The 22,976-nt window shown below is 37.9% G+C and overlaps 1 protein-coding gene across 12 annotated transcripts in view; it reads right to left on the bottom strand.

Moving 5' to 3' along the window:
* The window catches only part of RIC8B (RIC8 guanine nucleotide exchange factor B), a 112,978-nt gene that overhangs the window by 30,672 nt on the left and 59,330 nt on the right, over positions 1 to 22,976 (bottom strand). For all 12 annotated transcript variants that reach the window (XR_010148444.1, XR_673594.5, XR_010148445.1 and 9 more), the window contains 3 exons: positions 13,744 to 13,972; positions 12,618 to 12,713; positions 4,965 to 5,109 (listed from right to left, as the gene is read on the bottom strand). Coding sequence is in view for 9 of the 12 variants with exons in the window: in XM_009426150.5 (XP_009424425.2) it covers positions 4,965 to 5,109; positions 12,618 to 12,713; positions 13,744 to 13,972 (470 nt within the window). In the remaining 3 variants the exon portion in view is untranslated. The remainder of the gene's footprint in view (positions 1 to 4,964; positions 5,110 to 12,617; positions 12,714 to 13,743; positions 13,973 to 22,976) is intronic.

Genomic DNA, 22,976 nt, shown 5'->3' with positions numbered 1-22,976 from the left:
AGGTCTTCACAGAGATGATGCTTAAGCTGGTCTTCAAGGATAAGTAAAGCTCGCCATGGTAACAAAGATGAGGAAGAGCATTCCTCACAAAAGGAACAGCATCTGCCAAGCCATGGAGATATGCCAAGAAATGGTGCAGTATAATCAGGCAAGAATAAAGAATTTAGTATGATTAAGCATGCAGTGTAACAGGGGAATAGATTTAAAATACACTACACAGAGACTCTGTGGAGGTAAAATTTGGTTTTTACCATGCAGGCAACAGAGAATCACTGAAAGTTTTATATGAGGGGAATGACAAGATTATATTTGTGTTTTACACCAATCCCTCTGTTAACCATGTGGAAGAGAAACTGAAGAAAATCTGACTAGAAACAGATGAGATATTTTAATAGCTTATTAATAGTTAAAATAATTTTAAGGGTCTGCACTAAGATGGTGGTGTGGGAACAGAATGGGGGAAATAAATAAAAGATATTTAACAGGAGGTAAAATCTACAGATGTGGTGATTATGACTTCTACAGGTAAAGAAGGAATCTAGCGTAACTCCTAAGTTTCTGGCTTTAGGAACTAAACAGACAGTGGTGCTGTTTGCAGAGAAAGTGATAGAAGGATAATGAAAAGGTTGAAGGGCATGGGAATGAAGATGATAAATTCAACTTTAGCTATGAGTTTGAGGTACCAGTGAGAAACTCAGGCAGAGAGGTCCAGTAAGCAAGTGGATAAATATGACTGGGTTCAGAAGAAAGGTTGGGGCTAAAGATACATAGATTTGGGAATCTACGCAAACAGAAGCCAAGGGAGAGGATAAGATTACTCAGGGAGCAATGTGAAGTGAGGATTGGGACCAAAAGATTACTTTTGGGAACACCAGCAATTAAATGTGGACAAGGACAGGAGCTAGCAAATCAGACTGCAAAGAAAGAAGAGAGGTCAAAGGACATCTAGGAGTGTGTGGTAGTACAGAAACAAAGAAAGTGGACAACAGCATTAACTGTTATGAGAGACGTAATAAGACAAAGACTAAAAAATACCCATTGCTTTTGAAAATCAGGTAATTTGTGACCTTATTGAGAGCATTTTCAGTGGTATTTGGGGGGTAGTGAATGGTTATGGAAAGCCTGACTTGCAGCAAGTTGAGGACTAAGTTTTTCAAGATGTTAAGCAGTGAAGGACAGTGATATAAGTATGCATAGAGATTGGGGAAAGCACATAGGGCGAGTTCAAAGAACAAAAGAATAAAGGGTAATGAGTGATGGAGCAACACTTCTGCAAACACAGGAAGAGAAATGATCAACAGGAAAGGGAGACTAGTGAACCTCAAGCTAAAGAGACAACCTATTCCTCTGAGACTGAAGTGGGTATTACAGTAAATTTATTGGTGTGGGGCTATGTGCTAAGGGAGTTCAAGCCTAATTTTTCTTTGCAATTCAGCCCCTACATCATAATGCCTACCACATACTGAGATTTAATGAATACGATAAAAGGTGGGGGGGAACCCCTACCAAGGCAGATTATTTTACAAATCATCTTCTTTTAATTAAACAATGTAAGGCCTATTTTTAGGCCCCTAGTAGAAGGTACACAATTTGCAGGGAGATAAAAATAGTCATGTTCAGGCTCAATTGAACAAGTTAATGGCATGAGTACAAGTTAACCTGTGGGCCATTATGTGCTGGGGATACCGTTGGGCCTGGCACAGATGGGTATTTAAGACCTTTGGATGGTTCTTTCTGTGCCTAGTCTTCCATAAAATTTTGTCCTTTCTCTCTTACCTCTTTCTTTTTTCTTTTTTGAGACGGAGTCTTGCTCTGTCACCAGGCTGGAATGCAGTGGCGTGATCTCAGCTCACTGCAACCTCCACCTCCCGGGTTCAAGCGATTCTCCCCTCAGCCTCCTGAGCAGCTGGGATTACGGGCATGCACCACCACGTCCAGCTAATTTTTATATTTTTAGTAGAGACGGGGTTTCACCATGTTGGCCAGGATGGTCTCGATCTCCTGACCTCATGATCTGCCCGCCTCGGCCTCCCAAAGTGCTGGGATTACAGGCATGAGCCACCGCGCCTGGCCCCTCTTTCTTAATGCAGTCTCTGTGTTCCTAACCCATTATAACTGCTGCTTGCTGTCTGTCTCTACTTAGTGGTCTGACCTTTGAGCCTTGATCAAGGTGCCTTCACTTTCAAATTTACTTGGCATATCCTTAAGAGACAGTTCAGACATTCTGAAAAATTATTTGAAATTATTTTATTTTATTTTATTTTAATAGTCTACCTCCAAACCCAAATTCCAAAATCTGATTACTGTTAAGTTGAAGGTAAACAGCAGACATTTTCTTTTTTTCTGGCCAGAAGGTTTTAAATTTGAACTAGCTGACAACATTTAAAAACAGAGAGCTTCTCTTGAAAACATGGAACATCTGCTAACCCTGGCCACATGTTCCTTGATGGTAACCATCAGTCACTGCTAAATAGTAGCAACATACTGTTTATAATCTCCTATAGTCCCTTCGTCTCCCTACACCAGCCAATTGTCTCCCCAACAGTGAGCCAAGTGTCAGCTTTCATTTGTTCATCTTACATCTAGTCCACTTGACTTACTTTTATTACCAGCCTGGCTGCTGTAGGCATTTGAGTCGGTGACCCTTAAATAAAAAAGTAAGTAATACATGGGCAGAAACACTGTTTATCTTATATACCTCTGTAATTCCAGGGTCTAGTTCAAAAACATTTGTTGAACAAATGTCTGTTTATTCCGGAAGAATACATTTACTAAACTTATAATCAAATTGGAAGGAAAAAAATGATTATAGGTCAGGTGCGGTGGCTCATGCCTGTAATACCAGCACTTTGGGAGGCCGAGGTGGGCAGATCACAAGGACAGGAGTTCGAGACCATCCTGGCCAATATGGTGAAACCCCATCTCTACTAAAAATACAAAAATTAGCCAGGCATGTTGGCATGTGCCTGTAGTCCCAGCTACTCAGAAGGCTGAGGCAGGAGAATCGCTTCAACCTGGGAGGCGGAGGTTGCAGTGAGCCAAGATTGCACCACTGCACTCCAGCCTGGGCGACAGAGTGAGACTCTGTCTCAAAAAAAAAAGACTATAAAGCAGAATTGTTGAGGTCAAATTAAAAATATATTATCTGCTAATGGAGGTTAGCTTTGGGCTCAAAGACAGGACTATGAAACTAAATACTGGGTCCAAGAGGGAGCAAAACCAACCATTTTAAATTTAAAAAGTTAACAAAATTCACTTATAAATGCAATTTACCATATTTGCTATGATACTCACTCATCGGTAATGTGATTACATTTAGAAATTATTTAGATATGTAATTATTTATTTAGATTTATATATTTAGATATACACTTAGATGTGTAATTACAGGAGAAATAAACTTTATTTTCCCCATTTTAAAACTTTTTAAAGGTATACAAAAAAATACATGTTCATTATAGAAAAATTATACAGACAACTAAAAACATCACCAGTTCTCTTATTACTCAGAGGTAACAATAAATAATATTTTGGTATATATTTTGACAAACTTTTTAAAATGAATAGATACACATATGTGTGATTTTGGATTTATGCATATACATGTATAATTACACTTTAAAAAACAGATCATTTCTGATCTCGAATCAATTCAATTCAGCCAATATTTACAGATAACTATGTGCAAGGCACTATGCTAACCACTTAATTCCAAGATGCTAAATCAATCTTTTTTCAAAGTCATTAAAGAAGAAGTAAATTGTCTAAAAGAACAGATGCTAAACAGTCTATGATAATAGTTAATATAATTATTATGAGAGGAAATATGGCAGAAAGAAAAGACAGGACCCAAATTTGGGCTCCTGCCCTCAGCAACTGTGTGACATGTTATTGAAAGGCTCTCAGGTGGCAGGTTGCTTCATTTATGAAATCAAAATATAATATTTACCTTAGAGAGTCATTATGAGAATTAAATGAGATTATACATAGAATGTCAGGCACATGATACCTCTCAATTCATAATCACCATTATAATAATGATCAAATTAGGTTACTAACATACCATCTTAATGTCAACTTAAGTGGTTGGATCAATACATCAGAAATGAAGTTTAAGAATAACAATTGACTTAAGATTTTAGGAGGAGTGAACTTTTCCATCTCCAAATTATCTATCTTATAAAACTGGGGTACTTTAAAAAAGTAGAATATAGATCTGCTTAGATGGGATTTTATACTAGCAGACTTACAAAGTAGAAGAAGAAAAAATAAGTAGGAATAACTGAATAATCAAAGTTCCTTGTTTGGAAAACTTGCCTTTTGCAGAGTAATCCATATAATTTTAGAAAATATCTTTAATTGTTGGATCTATCTCAGTAGACAATCACTTTATATACACTTATAGAGTAGTATTTATTACACTGTAGTACAGTTATTTTAAAATTTCTCTCTACCACTATCTTAACTTTGTCTCAAGGGTATTATGCATTTTAAAAATTTCTATTCAGTATATTATATAGCTCACATTCAGTAAGTACTGATTGGAAAATGTAGTAAAGAAACCAAAACTCCTATAGCTTTAATTCCAAGAGGAATTAAAAAGAGGAATTAACCCAGACCTGTGCCTCTTATTAAAATAGTAGCTGCTGAATTACTGAACCAATTTTTCATAATGGCTCTATGTCCTGCCCCATTAAGATGAAGGCTGGGTTAAGGATACAGAAGGCAAAGTTTAAATGTGAGTGTGTTTGGTAATGTATCTGTCTTTGCATGTCTCAATGAATTCAGAAGCGTATACAAATGTTTTTGGCTATTAATTTTTATTAACTCCTCAGCCTCTCTAATAGAACAGACAGTAAGCTTTGGAAAGAATGGAATGAGACGACCAGTACTAACACTATCAATTAAATTTCTCAAAGTCCCTCTGAAAGATAAAAGGCAGAGGCAAAGAGAGTTTAACCTACCTCTCTCTTTGCAAAGGACAAAAAGGAATTCAGCAGCAATTTGCTTGACTCCAAGGTCAACATGTGTCATGAGGCGCACCAGCTTATTTCTCACAGTTGAGCCAACTTCAGGTCGATTTGTCACATCCCTCAACGGTGGTAAAACCTGATGGCACAAATGCAAAAACCATCATCAATCGAGGCTACTAGAGTGAGTGAGGATGGTACAATGCAACTGGCCAGTCTTGTAATGTCTACTGGGGTTTGTATTGTAGGAGCAAAAAAAAAAAAAAAAAAAAAAAGGTTAGCTTCCAAGTAAAACTAAACAACAAAAACCAGACCTCAAGTGATTTCATGCCTCTGATGAGGTTTCATTTGAACAGAAACATCTCTTCACTGTATCATCACACTATCCTCAAGAGAATTTCCGAGTTTTTGTTTATCTCAACACCTGGAACGCCTCAACTTGCCTCTATGAAAATCCATTTTGAAGTTTAGGTCAAGTTTCTCTTTCTTCCATGAAGACTTCCCTAATACCCTGAGTCATACTGATTTTTACCTTCTCTTGAGTCCTCCAACATTTTCAGTATAGGTTGAGTATACCTTATCCAAAATGCTTGGGACCAGAAGTGCTTTGGACTTCTATTTTGGGGGGATTTTGAAATATCTCGTGTTATACATACATCTGGATTAAGCATCCTTAATCCTAGAATCTGAAATCAGAAATGCTCCAAAATGACCATTTCCTTTGAGCATCATGTTGGTGCTCAAAAAGTTGCAGATTTGGGAGCATTCTGGACTTCTACATTAGGGACACTCAACCTTTATTTAATTAAAAAAACTGTACTTATGTTTTCTAGCTATTTAATTTTATAATAAAAATGGCTATTAATTTTTAGTACTTTCTATGCATTAGTTGCTGCACTAGATGGTATATATACATTATTTATAATCCTCACAGTAACCCCGCAAAGGAGATAGTAACATCACTCTCATCCCTGTTTTGTATTAGGTTGGTGCAAAAGTAATTGTGGTTTTTGCTTTTAAAAGTAATGGCAAATAGACTGATCCCCAGAGGGCCTATGAAACTTGCTTAGTTTGTCTGTTAGTTTGCTCACTCACTCACCCATTCATCCACCCACATACCTTTCTCCTGGTCCTCCTCCTATCTCATTGGTTGCTTTGTCTCAGCCTCTTTTGCCAATTGTCTTTTCTATTCCTGTTTTGTTAATGTTGGAATATTCAAGGGTTGAGTTTGTAGGCAACTTCATTATTTTTACTCAATTTGTGATCTCATCCAGTTTTATGGCTTTTTATAGTCTCTGCATCCTGATGACTCCCTAAATCAGCAGTCCCCAACCTTTTGGCACCAGGGACTTGGCCAGTTTCATGGAAGATAATTTTGCCACAGACTGGGGCTTGGTGGGTGGTTTCAAGATGAAACTGTTCCACCTCAGATCATCAGGCATTAGATTCTCATAAGGAGCACACAACCTAGATCCCTTGCATGTGCAGTTCACAATAGTGTTTGTGCTCCTACGAGAATCTAATGCACCAGCTGATACGACAGTAGGCGGCGCTCAGGCAGTAATGCTCGCCTGCTGCTCCCCTCCTGCTGTGCAGCCCAGTTCCTAAAAGGCCATGGACCAGGCCCTGGGGTTGGGGACCCCTGCCCTAAATTATATCTCCATTGTTGATTTCTTCCCTGACCTCCAAACTTCTTTTTTTAATCACAGAAATTATAGGATTTTACAAAGAGCTACAGAAACTAATAGATTTAAATAAGGGCAGAAAATATATTAAAATGGACTCACTTTCATTTTTTTAAGATAATTATATCTATGATAGATCTATATAGAGGATATTCAATCTAACACAATATTAAATACACTGCCACCACCTTACTTACACTTACAGACTGATTACAGAGCATATTAAAGTGTCCTGAAGTCATCCTGTTAACTAGGGCTTTTCAGGCTAGTGATTTTAGACTGGAATGTGCATTCCAAACACCTGGGGATCTTGTTAAAATGCAGATTCTGATTCAGTTAAGTCTTGGTGGGACCCATAACTGATTCCTTGTTTGTTTTTTCTAACCTTCTTAAATTTGTATGTGTACCATACGGTATTTTTGTTTTGTAGTTTTTTTTTTTTAATTTTTAATTTTTGGCCGGGCATGGTAGCTCACACCTGTAATCCCAGCGCTTTGGAAGACCAAGGCAGGAGGATCGCTTGAAACCAGGAGCTCGAGACCAGCCTGGGCAACATAGCGAGACCCTGTCTCTACAAAAAATAGATAGATAAATAAATAAATAAATAAACAAACTATTTAAAAAGAAAAAAAAATTTTTAATTGTTGTGGGTACATAGTAGGTTATATATTTATGGGGTATATGAGATATTTTGATACAGGTATACCATACATAATAATCACATCAGGGTAAATGGGGTATCCACCATTTATGCTTTCTGTTACAAACAATCCAATTACACTCTTTTAGCTGTTTTTAAACTGTACAACAAATTATTGTTGACATCACCCTGTTGTGCTATCAAATACTACATCTTATTCATTCTATTGAAGTACATTTTTGTACCCATTAGCCATCCCCACTCCTCATTCTCCCGCCACTCCCCCATTATCCTTCCCAGCCTCTGGTAACCATCATTCTATAGGTACAATGTTGTACAGCAGATCTCTTGAACTTAATAATTTTACATTATTGAAATTTTATATCTATTGAATAATAACTCCCCATCTTCTCCACAGCCCCTGGTAACCACTATTCTACTCCGTGTTTCTGACCTCCAGGCTTTTATAGACTTCTTAAATTTAGCGGGTCCTAAGCAGGACTCTTGAAGTTCCCACCAAACCTGTTCCTCATCAGTTTTCCATCTCATTAAATGGTAGGTCCATTCTCCCAATTGCTTAGTACAAAAACCTTGGAAATATCCTTGACTCCTCTCTTTAATATCTATCCATCAGCATATTATGTCAGCTCCACCTCTGAAATATACCCACAATCCAACCACTTCTCCCCACCTCCTCCAGTATTACCAAGTCCAAGGTACCAATATTTCTCTGGACTAATACCAAAGCCTTGTAAGTGGTCTCTGCTTCCATGCTGGTCACTCTCTAATTCATTTTCTACATAGTGGCTAGGATGATCCTTTGAAAGTCAGATCATGTCACTCCTCAAAGTTCTCCAGTTCCCATGGCTTCTCATCTCACAGTAAAAGGCAAGGTCCTTACAACTTCCGTACAGGATTCCACATAATCTGGCTTCCTGCTACTTCTCTGACTTCATTTCTACTATTCTCCCTGCCTATGCTGTTACAGACACACAGACCTCCATGGACCTTCTTAAACATGCCAAGTACTTTCCTGCCTCAGGTCTTTTGAATTTGCTTCTCCTTCTGCCCAGAAACTCTTTTTCTAGAAACTTGCATGGCTCTCTCCTTACTTTCTTCAGGTGTTTGCCAAAATGTCACTTACAGGAGACATTCCCTGACCACTCCATATCACTAACCTTTAGCCCTCTCTTTTTGCAACACCTCCACCTCCTTACTCTGCCAGAACCTTCCTCATAGCACTTATCACCACCGGACGTAGTATATAATTATCTGTTTACTTGTCTGCCTCCTTCCACAAGACCAAGTTCCACTGGGGCAGCGATTTCTTTGTTTTGTTTACTGCTTTCTTCCCAGTGTCTAGCATATTACAGGTGTTTAATGAATATTTGCTGGTTGAAGGAAAAATGAATTAATTCAAGAAGCTTTTATTAAGTGCCTTCTATTATATAAGCTAGGCACTGTGCTAAGAAATGAGGGCAGACACGAAGTCAAATAAGAACTTACTGTGCACCTATTATATCCCAGATCCTTTATGTATATATAATTTTACTTGATCCACTCAAATGACTTTCTTCTCTCTCTCTCTTTCTATGTCAAGTATCCACCATGTATCAGGAGATATCAGAGGCAGGGGAGACACAGCTATAAACAAAAATGGAAACTAAATCTCACAAAATTGAGTGACCTATCTAAAGTGTTTACGGAATCCATATTTCAGTCTCTGGCTGGGTAGAACAAAATGCTAGGCACAAAGTAATTGCACAATAAATCCTTACTACTGTGAACCATTATTGAACCATACTTAGTACATCTCCCATTTCTAGAAGAATGAAACATGTAACAAATGATTTCATGTAGTATATGTCTATAGTACCTCGAGTACAGAATCTATGAACAAAGGTTATCATGTAAAAATTTTGTTAGCTACATTTTTGGTTCCTTAAAACAAATTTTTAACAAAATTTTGTTGTTATTGTTATGTACCACTCCCAAACTGCCTATGTATTTCCCCCTAGAATACTACCTCCAACAAATTTTTTCTTTGACAAATCTTGTCCAGTTTCTTTTTCAAATCCCCCAAATACTCATTGCTTCTATAAGCCTCTCCAGAATAATACAACCTGGGTCAGTAATTTCTACCACTTGCTTTCTTTTCTACCTCCCAAACACAGAATATAGACCAATTTCCTTTGGATAGGCATGAGTTGGATTTAACCAGGTATTTACTACAGGGCATAATAATAAATCAAGGTTCCACTTACATTATTATCAGAGTTAATCATCTGTACTTTAAGTTCTGCCTTTCTTGATCATAACAGTCTACAGTGCATCCTCTTCAGAAGGAAAGTTGATTTCTGTATTATGCCTTGTATCTTTAGTTATCTTTTTACCTGTCATGTTTCATCTCCATACCTCTACTGTAATGTTTCTTGAAGACAGACAGTGGGTCACATAATCTTTTATAATGACACAATATGTGGCCCAAGGCCTTCATATTAAGAAGTATTTAACTAATAGGTTTTTTTTTTTTTTTTGGCTGTTCTGTTTAGAGATAGCAAAATCTAAACAGTTTAGGTGTACCTGGATCCCTTGTGGAAAAAAGCGAAAATGCAGAAAAAAAGTATTTTCATTTACTGTGCTTCACCAACTCCTCCTAGTCAAGGGAGAATGTCTTAAAATAATCAAATGTGGAAATGACCTTAATTAATTAATTAATCTTGCTTAAATCATTATTCATGCTTTCTGGGTATTTCTCTTCTTTCAACAGACTGTAAATTCCTCAAAGATGGTCTCTATTTTCTAATCTCTCCTTATCAGCACTACCTATTAGTGTTTCTAGATACAGTAAGGTGCTTACTAAATCTTGACCATAAATACAGAGGGAAAAAATGAATCTGGTTCATTTATTAGGGGAGATTCTATGCAGTGATAAATGAACAATTGGGTGAATGGTGGTACCACGTATTGAAATGTGGAAAGAAGGGGAAGAAATAGGTTGGAGGGATGAAAATCAAGATATTAGTTTGAGGTATGTTAAACTTGAGATACCTACTATACATCCAAGAGGAGGAGATGAGTCGGCAGTTCATTGTATAAGTCTAGAGCTTAGGTGACAGGTCAGGGCTGGAGATATAAATTTGAGAGTCATCAGCATATATGGATGATTTTCAAAACCATGACTCTTGAATGAGATCACCATGGCAGCAGAGATAGAGACAAGACAGTATTGCCTCGGGGCACTCAAACATTTAGGGTTAGGAAAACGAGGAAGATCAACAAAGAGGTTCTCTATTGTGTCCTAGAAACCAAGTGAAGAAAGTATTTCAAGGAGGAGGGAATACTTACATCAAATTCTATTGGAGAATTTAAAAAAAGAGACTTGAGAACTATTAGCTTTGGCAAAGTTGAGTTGGTGACTGTGATAAACACCTTTGCAGTGGGGCGGAAGGCATGTAGCCTACAGAGGGTTTAGGAGTCAAAAACGAGTAAAAAGAATAGAGAGAGTGAGTACAGAGAACTCTTCTGAGGACACTGCATAAAGAGGAGCATAGAAATAGAAAGGCAGCTTGAGAAGTGGGATAAGGGAAGGTGTTTTTGTTTTTAAGATGAAAGATGTGTTTGGGTGCTGATAAATGATCCAATACATTTTTTTAAATGATTAATATAAGAAGAGAGAGAGGGGAAATAAATGCAGGTGCAAAGTTGCATTTAATGAGAGAGAAAGAGATCCAGGACAAATGCTGGCCACAGAAGTAGCAATGATTCATCCATTGTGACAGATGGGAATACAAGGGATATGGCAGTATAGATGCAGACAGATAGCAGATGCAATGGTGGAAAGATAAAGTTTTTTCTTAATTTCGTGATGAAACAGGAAACAAAGTCAAGAAATGAGAGTGAGGAGAGGGCAGTAAGCATTGGAGGTGTGAAGAAAAAGAAGCTGTGAAATAGTCATCTTGGAGTTTGCTAAGGAACCGGTTGGGGCTGGTGGTCTTAAATTTAAAGTAGACTCGTCAAAATGGTTGTGTCATTTTCTCTTATCATGTTCAAGTGCTTGGTGGAGACCCAGAGTAGGAAGAAAGCTGGTGTTAGCCAGTTTGTTAGGTTTTGCCAGGTGAGTACGACTGAGGGAGCGCACAAGGTGCTAGTTAGAGATGTATGGAAAGGAGTGATTATAGTAATGAACCTCAGGTGGAATCTAGCCTGGGTAAGGAGAGAAGGCACAAGTGAGTGAAGAACAGTGGGAAAAAATGACAGACTGACAATCCTCCGAGGAAGAAAGAATGTTGAATTGAGGGTACTAAATAAGAGAAGGTGCTTGAAATTGGGATTTTAGAGGAGGCTAGTTTCAGGTATTGTTACAATCAAAGTCTTAAACTTGTAGTCTAAGATATAATCTGAAAGTTTAAAAATCACCCTTATTTTTTCTTTTTCAACCCATATTCCAATCTATCAGCAAGTTCTGTGAGCTACTTTTAAGACATATTAAAATATTTAAAACATATCCCCAAGTATGAACTCTAACCACTACCATCCTACTCCAAACATGCAACATCAGTTATCTTTTGGACTTGTCTCCTTGCATCCATTTGTGCTCCACTATGTCAATCTTACAAATAGTAGCCAGGATATCTTTAAGCATAAATAAGGTCACATCACTTCCCCTCTTAAAACACTCCAATATCTTCTCATCTCACTTAGAAGAGAATGGAAAGTCCTACACCGCCTGCTGTATCTGGCTCTTGTTACCTCTCTTTATCTACCAATCTCCCCCTTGCATATTGTGGCCTAGTCACACTGGCCTTCTTGCTTTTCCTTAAGTGTACCAAAGCATCCTCTTGTCTCAGGGATTGTGAACTTGTTCTCTCAGGGACATTCCTTTCCAAACATTCTCAGAGATACTCTTACTTTTCCACCTTTCTGTTCAAATGTCATCTCAGAGAGGTCCTCCCTTGTTCCCTTAAAGTGTCTCCTCTCTCTTAAAATGCTTTATCTTTCTTCAGAATGCTTATCACCACCTGCCATTATATTTTAAATTTGTTTACTTTTTGACCCCCCTCTACAAAATAAACTTCCCAAGGGGAAAGACTTCATCTGTTGTTCAATGCCCAAAACACAGCACACACAGCAGATCTCGGTAGCATTTGCTGAATGAATGACTCAAAAAATACACACTTCTTGATTAAGAAGATTTCAAAGATTAAGACTGAGTTTCTGATTATCTGAAACAAAATCATTGTGAGAAAATTCAATTAATTCTATGTTTAAAATGCACATAAAAAGACTAACTTTGCAATATAATATGCATTAAGCAGTTACCTGATCTTTGAGAAATTTTCGGATGTTTCGATGGGCTCGGGAACATTCGGTTAATAAGCTGAGAACTGGAGTTAGACCCTCTCTATAGCTGCTTCCCTATAAAAAAAAAACCATATGTTTTTGAAATACATTAGTTTTGTTTCTAACAGTATTACTTTCCTTCATGTAACTGAGGATACCAATTTGTTTTTGAGGTGGGGACTTTTTTTTTTTTTTTTTTTTGGGAGAGGGAGTCTCCCTCTGTTGCCCAGGCTGGAGTGCAGCGGCGCAATCTCGGCTCACTGCAAGCTCCACCTCCTGGGTTCACGCCATTCTCCTGCCTCAGCCTCCTGAGTAGCTGGGACTACAGGTGCCCACCACCACACCTGGCTAATTTTTTGTACTTTTAGTAGAGATGGGGTTTCACCGTGTTAGCCAGGATGGTCTCGATCTCCTGACCTCGTGATCCGCGAGGTGGGGACATCTTATGTTACCTAAGCTTACAAACTATTTTAAAAATTCTTTTCCTAAAAACATTTCCATTTTATCATATTCATGTTTACTATTGCCTTTTTTGGTCCTTCCTGGATGTTCCTACATTTTCTAGGATTCCCATGGGCTTAGCCAAAGGGCTTGAATGAAGCAAAATTTTGGTGACTGGACTATGCTACCTTGCTGCCTTTTAATACAGATACCTGACAAAGTGAGTGATAGACCAGAGAATGTAAACAGCTCACAACAAATGGGAAATTGACAAGGTCTTCTTTTTTCTTTTTTTTGGGAAGATGTCTTTTAGGTATTATGAAGAGTATTTAGCAAGTTTTTGGGGGGATATTTTTTATTTCTAGGACTCACAAAGTAACAAAATGGAACAGTAATTACTTTTTCCTTTGTTTTCAAGCACTAGTCATAATTTTGGTGTTGCATGAACATAATTTTCAGCATTAAACAAATAAATTAACATGGCTTCAGCAATTTATCATATATTGTAATAAACTGCTTTCCAAAGTAAAAACAATTATGCAACATATCAGTCAGAAAAAAAGCTTAGATTTAAAAATCATGCTCTGTGATGTGTGTCTGTATGTATGGCACATTTACATTCTTTGGAAGCATCTTCCCAGGGCTTCCATTTTATCAGCCTTACCTTGTCTATTCTCTTCTCCATAAAATTAAGTAAAACATGAATGGCCTCCATATTCATACCATTGTATACCATGGTATTGTTTTTCAAAACTGTTTCTTTCTCAGCTGTTTTATTACTGGGCAGTTCATCTAGAGTCGTTGCCTCTTGGGCTGTTTCTTCATGGGTTAACGGACAAATGAGAACATCCAAACAAGAGACCGGAACATTGCTTAAAAGGTTGACTGCATTGCTGAAAAGCAATTAAAAAAATACAATATTTTAACTTGATTGAATAGTCCTTTAAAATGCAAACATAATAAGAAGTTCAAAAGTGACTTTTAAGAGTCAATTAAAATATTTCTTTTCCAAAAATGAGCCATTATGGACACTTGACACTACGAGATAGGAAATAAAAAACTGTTTCAAATATATGTTGTACAAATTAGAAAAAAAACAAATGTTGAATAGACAGACACAATCACATGATGTCATGTCACTTTCTGAAATGCTAAAATAGGAATTAGTGAGCTTTAATGCCAGCTCCTTAATTTTATTATGGCAACAATGCTAGCTTTGCATTTCTTCCCTGGGATTTTAAATCCTTTTGTGGATCCACTGGTGTTTTATTATTCCTTAGATTACAACATAAAGCATTTGAGAAGCACTGAAAATAAGCAGCTTATCAGTAGCAACAACAGTAAACCAAATATGGTAGAATTAAGTTTTATTCTTTCTAAATGTAGAAAATACAATTTTAAAATCATCCCAATTTTTGTAAGACATATGCAGAAAAAGGGAAATGGAGTTTTTTCTCTCTTTCTTATCATCAGGTCTCTAAATGAAGTTAATATAGCTATTTCTAATCTCTAGCCCCTAGGCCTTTCAGCTGTGTATTAATGAATACACGAGACTGGGATGCACACCAGTAGGGGGAACCCAAACCTTATATTTTTGGCATTCCCTAAAAACCTTGTTCTGTTGTTCAGTGTACAAAAGATTAAAATGACACTAAGAATTTCAAAATTAGATATGTTCTCAACAAACATATTTTCTTCCATGAGTTATTTCATATTCTTTCATCTAAAAGGAGTGGTGGTGTTCTGGCTAACTGGCTCTTATATGCCTGTGCCTTAGAACTTCCTGATCAACAATGGAAAGACAGGCATTTTATTTCCTAGTGACAGAGAAGCAGATCTAAAAATAACCACATCCTGACTAAAAATAAACTCCTGCAAATGCAATTTAAAAGTCCAACCACTTGGAAACCAAATTTAGAGCTTCATCTATCTGATACTATCTTAATTTAGACCAGCAGCTCCTTCTACTTTAGATTATAGTGACACCCTAAAAAATAAAGCAAAACTAACAGAAAAACAAAGAAATAGAAATACAAAAATTTTTCTTTCCTCTACCCTGAATTGTGCTCCACCTCCCCAAGAATGAATATTTCTTTTCTTTTTATATTATGGAAAAATAAAAACCAGTAACAAGTCAGTTGAAAAGTTAGACAATGCAGAACAGAAAGTGGTAATGTATAGGGCATCAAAAAAATGAATCAAGAGCAAAAAATAATTTAACAAGTCATATGAATAAATGGTTCCTAGTAAAATACAAGTTATTTGGTTGCCCTCACTAAAACCAAATACTGCTGCTGCTACTGGTGTTATGCACAAAATCTCTATATTTGGTTATTGGTAAATAATCAAAGGTGGCTGAAATATAAGCTTTCCGCAAAACTTTCTCTTAAAACTTTTTTTTGCAAATATCTGTAGTTTATCTTATCTATAGTTCAGAACGTTTTGCTTCTATCTTAAGCACTTAGAAATTGTTACTAAATAATACCATAGATTCATTGAGAATAAAAGGGGGGAAATAACTCTACCTTAGAATTATTTTCAAAAACTGTATACAAGCCATTCTGAAATGTTATGATTTTTTTCCCTAAACATCAGGCAATAGGCTCTTAAATACACTGACCGTATGATGCTCTGAACCTACCAGAGACCAGATTGAAAAGTTTAAGATGGGTCATTTCATTACAAAGGAATGTTTCCCCTTTAAATTCGTTTAAAGTAAGCAGTTTCCAGGAATTCAGTAAATTTAAGAAACCAAATGTAGAGTTTGATTCAACAAATATTTGGAGGTTTTAGGCTTTTCAAGAAAAGTTCCCATTTTCTTATTTCTTATTTAACAACTTGGTTTCCAAACAACTACAAAATTAATTTTCTGGCTCACTGTGTTTGAGCTGTTCTTTTTAAGTAAGGAAGGCCAGCTTTTTGAGCTCTGTCACTTCTCTGACAGTTTTATTTGTGGTAGAAGAGCGTATGAAATTCTCCAGCTACCAGGAAGTCAGTGACTATGCACAGATCTGCACAATAGTGTTTGCATTCCTACTCCAGGGGGTAGAAATACTGTGTATATTACACTCCCCTTTTCAGCTTCCTAGAGATCATTAATCACTGAGACATGACATCCTCCCGCTCATGCTCCCAGCCCCCTCCTGATATGCAGATTCAAAAGCAAGACCTATTTAGAACTCCTTAATGCCCTGATTAAAGCCTTGTCAGTTGTGGGAGAGGAAAGGCAATCTAAAATCTAGTCCTCTGTGAATCGCTGGACAAAAACATGAAATTACACTGAAGAACATGATATGGCACACGTAGATCCATAGTTGTTAATAAATCTTGCTGGTCAAATGTATCTTCTTTATATTTGGGGCTTACACATCTTTTTTCAAGGCTGTAAAGTCTATGTAAACGAATCTTAAAATCTCCAAAAGATTTTCCTTTTGCCCTCTTTATTCATTAAAAAAAATTGTTTTTGAGATAGAGTCTCTTGCCCAGGCCAGAGTACAGTGGGCATGATCACGGCTCACTGCAGCCTTGACTTCCCGGGCTCAAATGATCCTCCCACCTCAGCCTCCTGAGTAGCTGGGACCACACGCACACGCCACCATGCCCCTTGCTAATTTTTTAATTTTTAGTAGAGACAAGGTCTCACTATGCTCCCCAAGCTGGTCTCAAACTCCTGGGCTCAAGCAATCTTCCTGCCATGGCTTCCCAAAGTGCTGGAATTACAGGCGTGAGCCACTGCACCCAAACCCCTCAAAATCTTTGAAAAGTATTTTTTTCTTTTGTGGTAAGAGCACTTAACGTAAGACCTATTCCCTTAGCAACATTCTAAGTATACAATACAGTATTGCTAACTATAGGCTCTGCTACACGGGAGATCTCCAGACCTTATCTTGCATAACTAAAACTTTGTATCTTTTGACTGACACCTCCCCATTTACTCCTCTCCCCAGCCCCAGATAACCACTATTCTACTATCTAGTTCTACAAGCTTCACTATTTTAAACTCCTCATAAAAGTGGGATCATGGAGTATTTGTCCTGTGCCTGGTTTATTTCACTTATCATAATGCCCTCCAGATCCACCCATGTTGTTCCAAGTGATGGGATTTCCTTCTTTTTTTAAAGGCTGAATAATACTCTACTGATTCTGCTCTGTGTGTGTATACATATATACGCACATTTTATCCATTCATCTGACTGATAGACATTTAGGTTGTTTCAGTATCTTGGCTATTGTGAACAGTGCTGTAAGGACCATGTGATGAAAATGCAGATATCTCTTTGAAACAGTGATTTTATTTCCTTTGGATATACTCCCAGAAGCGGGATTGCTGAATCAAATAATTCTATTTTTCATCTTTTGAGAAAACTCCACACTGTTTTCCATAATGGCTATACTAATTTACATTCCCACCAACAGTGTAAAAAGATTTCCTTTTCTTCACAACCTTACCAATGATTATCTTTTGTTTTTTGAGGTTTTTTTTTTTTGGAATAACCCTTCTAACAAGGTATGAGATGATATTGAGGTTTTGATTTGCATTAGTGATGTTAAGTACCTTTTCATGTACCTGTTGTCTGTTTGCATGTCTTCGTTGGTTAAATGTCTATTCAGATTCTCTGCCCATTTTAAAATCAGGTGTTTTTTTTTGGCTATTAAGAGTTTTTTAATAGGTTTTTAGATATTAACCTCTTGAGGTATATGGATTGAAAATACTTTCTCCCATTTCTTAAGCTGCCTTTTCATTTTGTTGACTGTTTCCTTTGCTGTGCAGAAGTTTTCTAGTTTCATGTAATTCTACTTGTCTATATTTGCTTTTGTTGCCTGTGCTTTTGGTGTCATACCCAAGAAATCATTGCCAAGACCAATGTCCGTAAGCTTTTTCTCTTACGTTTCCTGCTCCTCCTGCTCCTCCTCCCTCTTTTTTTTTTTTTTTTTTTTTTTTTTTGACAGGGTATTGTTCTGTTGCTTAGGTTTTAGGTTAGAATGCAGTAGTGTGATCACAGCTCATTACAGCCTCAACCTCTCAAGTTCAAGTGATCCTCCCACCTGAGCCTCCGGAGTAGCTGGGACTACAGGTGTGCCACCATGCCTGGCTAATTTAAGTGTTCTTCTAAGAGTTTTATTGTTTTAGGTTTTACATTTAAGTCTTTAATCTATTTTGAGTTGATTTTTGTGTATGATGTGAGATAAGGATTCAATTTCATTCTTTTAGTGAAATCCAGTCTTCCCAAAACCATTTATTGAAGAGACTATTTTTTTCCCCGTTGTGTATTCTTGGCACCCTTGTTGAAGATAACTATATATGCATGAGTTTATTTCTGGACTCTTTCTTTTGTTCTGTTGGTCAATATGTCTGTTTTATGCCAGTACAAAAACTGTTTTGATGACAAAGTTTATGGCCTTGATTATGGTAATACCTCTCAGGTGTTTACTTAGAATTCCAAACTCATCAAGTTGTATACATTAACTATGTACAGCTTTTTGTGTATCAACCAAACCACAATAAAACCATCTGAAATGATTCAGGCAATGAAAAGAACGATCCCCGACCAGGTGTGGTGGCTCACGCCTGTAATCTCAGCACTTCAGGAGGCTGAGGTGGGTGGATCACCTGAGGTCAGGAGTTCGAGATCAGCCTGGCCAACGTGCTAAAACCCCATCTCCACTAAAAATACAAAAATTAGCCAGGCATGCTGGCGCGTGCCTGTAATCCCAGCTACTTGGGAGGATGAAGCAGGAGAACTGGTTGCACCCAGGAGGCAGAGGATGCAGTGAGCCAAGACTGCACTACTGCACTCCAGCCTGCGCAACACAGTGAGACTCTCTGTCAAAACAAAAACAAAAAACAAAAAACAAAAGATTTTCAGATGTAAATAAATAATTTTATTTAATCTAACTCAATCCAGTAATTATTTATTATTTACTTGTGCCAGGCACTATTTCAGGCAGGTATCACAAAGAAAATAAAGAAAAAATTCCTGTCCTCACAGAACTTATTCTCTGGCATGGACAGAAAAGTCAATAAAATTTTTTTAAAGTTAATTAAATAATATGCTAGAAGGTGATAAGTGCTCTGGGGGAAGAACCCATGAGGGTAAACTAGTATGTATGGGTTATACTTTTTTTTTTTTTTTGAGAAACAGTCTTGCTCTGTCGCCCAGGCTGGAGTACAATGGTGCCATCTTGGCTCGCTGCAACCTCCGCCTCCTGGGTTCAAGCGATTCTCCTGCCTCAGCCTCCTGAGTAGCTGGAATTACAGATGTATGCCACCATGCCTGGCTAATTTTTGTATTTTTAGTAGAGACGGGGTTTCGCCATGTTGGTCAGGCTGGTCTCGAACTCCTGACCTCGTGATCCGCCTGCCTCAGCCTCCCAAAGTGCTGGGATTACAGGCGTGCGCCACTGCGCCCGGCCGGGTTATACTTTTAAATAGGATGGTTAGGGAAGGCTTCACTGAGATGAGTTATTTAAATGACTTGAAGGGATTAGAGAGAGAGTAATGTGACTGAGGAAGGAGCATCAGAGGAAGAAGAGTAAAAGCAAAGGCTCTGGGGCAGGAGCAGTGGCATGTCTGAAGAACAGTAAAGAAGGTGGTGTGGCTGACCCACCATACATAAGAGGAGTAGGATATGACTTCAGGTAGATAACAGAGAAGACCAGATTGGTCTTGTAGGATATTATAACTTTAGATCTTATTCTGATGGAAGTGGAAAATCATTCATTGCAGGGTTTTGCATGATGAGATCCTCTTAACTTAGGTTAAAAAGGTCACTCTGGCTACTGCATTGAGGACAGTCAGTAGGCCATCAAAGGTAAGGGAGAATAGTTAGAATGTTACTGCAATAATTCAGGTGAGTGCACAAGGTATTAACAGTGAAGTGGTTCATTCGATACATAATGAAGGATTTCCTGACAGGCTAGTGTGGAGTGTGAGAGAATCTAAAGTTCTAGCCTTAGCAAGTGAAAAGCTGGAGGTGCCATAAACTGAAAATGGGAAACACTGCAAGAGAAGAAGCTTTTTAGGGGGATGATAGAGAGTTTAATTTTGGATGTTAAGTTTGGGGTGTCTAGTTGACATCCAAGTGGAGATGTTAATAGGAAATTAGCTAGGTGAGTCTGGAGTTCAGGGAGGGAGATCAGGGTTACAGAGGGATATAAACTGAAAAGTCATCAGCATGTAGATGGTATTTAAAGAGAAGACTGTATTAGATCAGTAAAGGAGTGAGTGTGGATTAAAAGACTATGAAAGCTGAGACTGGAGCACTCGATCAATCATTCAGAGGCTGAGGAGTAGACAAAGAATTTACAATTAGTTAGGTAAGAGGAAAACCAAGACAGCATGGTATCTAAGAATGGAGTGATGATCTGTGTCAAATGATGCTGACAGATCAAGTAAGATGACTGAAAAATGTCCACTGGATTTAGCAACACAGAAGTCACTAGTGACCCTAACAATAGCCATTCTAAGTGGAGTAGTGAGGCTAAAAGCCTCGGTGAACTGGATTCAAAAGAACAGTAGAGGAATCAGATAGTCACCACTTAAAGGAGTTTTGCTACAAAGAACAAGAGATGACTACAGCAGCAACAAGTGGGGAAGCTTCAAGAAAACTTTGAATGGAAAGACCCCTGAATGCTACCCTCAGTGAAATACCTTTTAACCCATGGTGACCAGGTCATTGTTCTCTAAATGTGCTGTAGACATACTCTCTTTTCTGTATTTGTCCATGTTTTCTCCTGCCTAGAACATTTTCATTCTTTAAGACTAGCTCAAACCTCACTTTATTCATTCAACAAATATAATATTTGCTATGCCTTGTGCTAGGTGCCAGGTATAAAAAAGAAAATAAACTCCTTTTCGTAAGGGAAGGCAGCATAACATAATTAGTAAAGCACTGGGTTTGAATTCTAGTATGCCTTAGGCAAATTATACAACCTCTTCTAGGCCTTGTCCTACCTCTAAAATAAAGGAGCTTAAACTTACCAGGTTGATGTGGGTATTAAATGAAGAAAGGCATGCAAAGCATTCTGCCTGGCACATAGTAAATGTCAACAATTAAGGAGCTTCTGAACAGCAGACATATTCCACTATAAGAGGGAATAGCAAAAATTTGGAGGAATGAGAGATTATGGTACTTGTGGGGAACTGAAAACAGGTTCCTAAACCTAAAGCAAATGATAAGGCCTCTAAAGGAGGGGTCTTAGTAGGTAATAAGACCAGAAAGGTCTATTTATGTATGTATGAAATGGGGTGGGGACATTATAAAAAGTCTTGTATGTTATGATAAGGTAACTTACTAATGACCTTAAACCAGAGTTGTGCTGGCAGAGGAATAGATGCAGAAGCCTGATTACAGTGGGCTGAAGAATGAATAGAGGGTAAAGCCATGGAAACGGTAAGTACAAACCAGTAGTCTGCAAAATGAGGTAGATACAACCCTGGAGGTACATAAGATGATCTACTGGGTGTGGGAAGAAAAGAGTTCTACTTTTTTTTTTTTTGAGACAGAGTCTCGCTCTGTCGCCCAGGCTGGAGTGCAGTGGCGCAATCTCAGCTCACTGCGAGCTCTGCCTCCCAGGTTCACGCCATTCTCCTGCCTCAGCCTCCCAAGTACGTGGGACTACAGGCACCCGCCACCATACCTGGCTGATTTTTTTTGTATTTTTAATAGAGATGGGGTTTCACCGTGTTAGCCAGGATGGTCTTGATCTCCTGACCTCGTGATCTGCCTGCCTCGGCCTCCCAAAGTGCTGGGATTACAGGCGTGAGCCACTACGCCCGGCCAAAATAGTTTTATTTTTATTATTTTTATCTAAAAAGTTGAAAAGAAATTAAGCTTTACTAATATTTTATAAACGAATTGACATTGGTACCCAGACCTGAACCATAAATCAAATGCTCCCCATGTCACAAACAAATGCAAAGTATCTTGAGATACTTTGAAAGAAGTATTAAAATTGAGAGAAGAGTTAAAATTCCATGTTACAGAAGGGTAGCAGTGATGTCCTTCCTTCCTGGTCACTCATTTGCTTTCTTCATTGGTCATATTACAATTTACATATGCCCAGTTAACTGGGTTTATATATTATATCCAGTTTTAACTAAACCAATTCTTGTAAAATGAACAAACTGTTTTAAATAATTCCTATAATACAAAGACACCAACATTGAAGATAATTAGTATAAGCAAAGGATAAGAAAATGGCAGAGCCTTTTGTATGCCATTATCATGAGTCAAAACAAGGACAATCCAAACAGATCTGACAAGAAACTAGTTTTAGAAAAACTGGAAATTATCTGTAACATAAATTCACAACTACTACAATACTAAGGAGTCTTGCCTTAAGTACTGTATTAGTCCCATAAAGGAATAGCTGAGACTGGGTAATTTATAAAGAAAGGTTTATTTGGCTCACAGTTCTGCAGGAAGTACAAGCATAGCACTTGTATCTTACTGGCTTCTGGTGAGGGTCTCAGGAAGCTTACAATTATGGTGAAAGACGAAGGGAGAGCAGGAGTATCACACAGCAAGAGCGGCAGCAAGAAAGAGGGGGAGAAGGTGCTAGGTTCTTTTAACAGCTAGATCTCGAGTGATCACAGAGTGAGAACTTACTTGTTATGGGGAGGACAGCACCAAGCATTCATGAGGATCCACCCCCATGACTCAAACACCTCCCACTAGGCCCACCTCCAACATTGGAGGTCACCTTTCAACATGAGATTTGGTGGGGACAAAACATCCAAACATATCAAGTATATAATGTGCCCACAGCTATTAGCTAATGATAGTTCAAAGCCACCACAATTAACAAGGTACTTAAATAGTAAGTGTGCAGAACATAAAGAAAAACTTCTGCTATTTGATAATTTTTTTTTTCTTTTTTTGAGACAGAGTCTCA

This window comes from Pan troglodytes, chromosome 10 (genome assembly GCF_028858775.2).
Source record: "Pan troglodytes isolate AG18354 chromosome 10, NHGRI_mPanTro3-v2.0_pri, whole genome shotgun sequence".
NCBI lineage: Eukaryota > Metazoa > Chordata > Mammalia > Primates > Hominidae > Pan > Pan troglodytes.
Note: the sequence above shows the minus strand (reverse complement) of the source record. Positions and strands in the feature narration are given on the sequence as shown.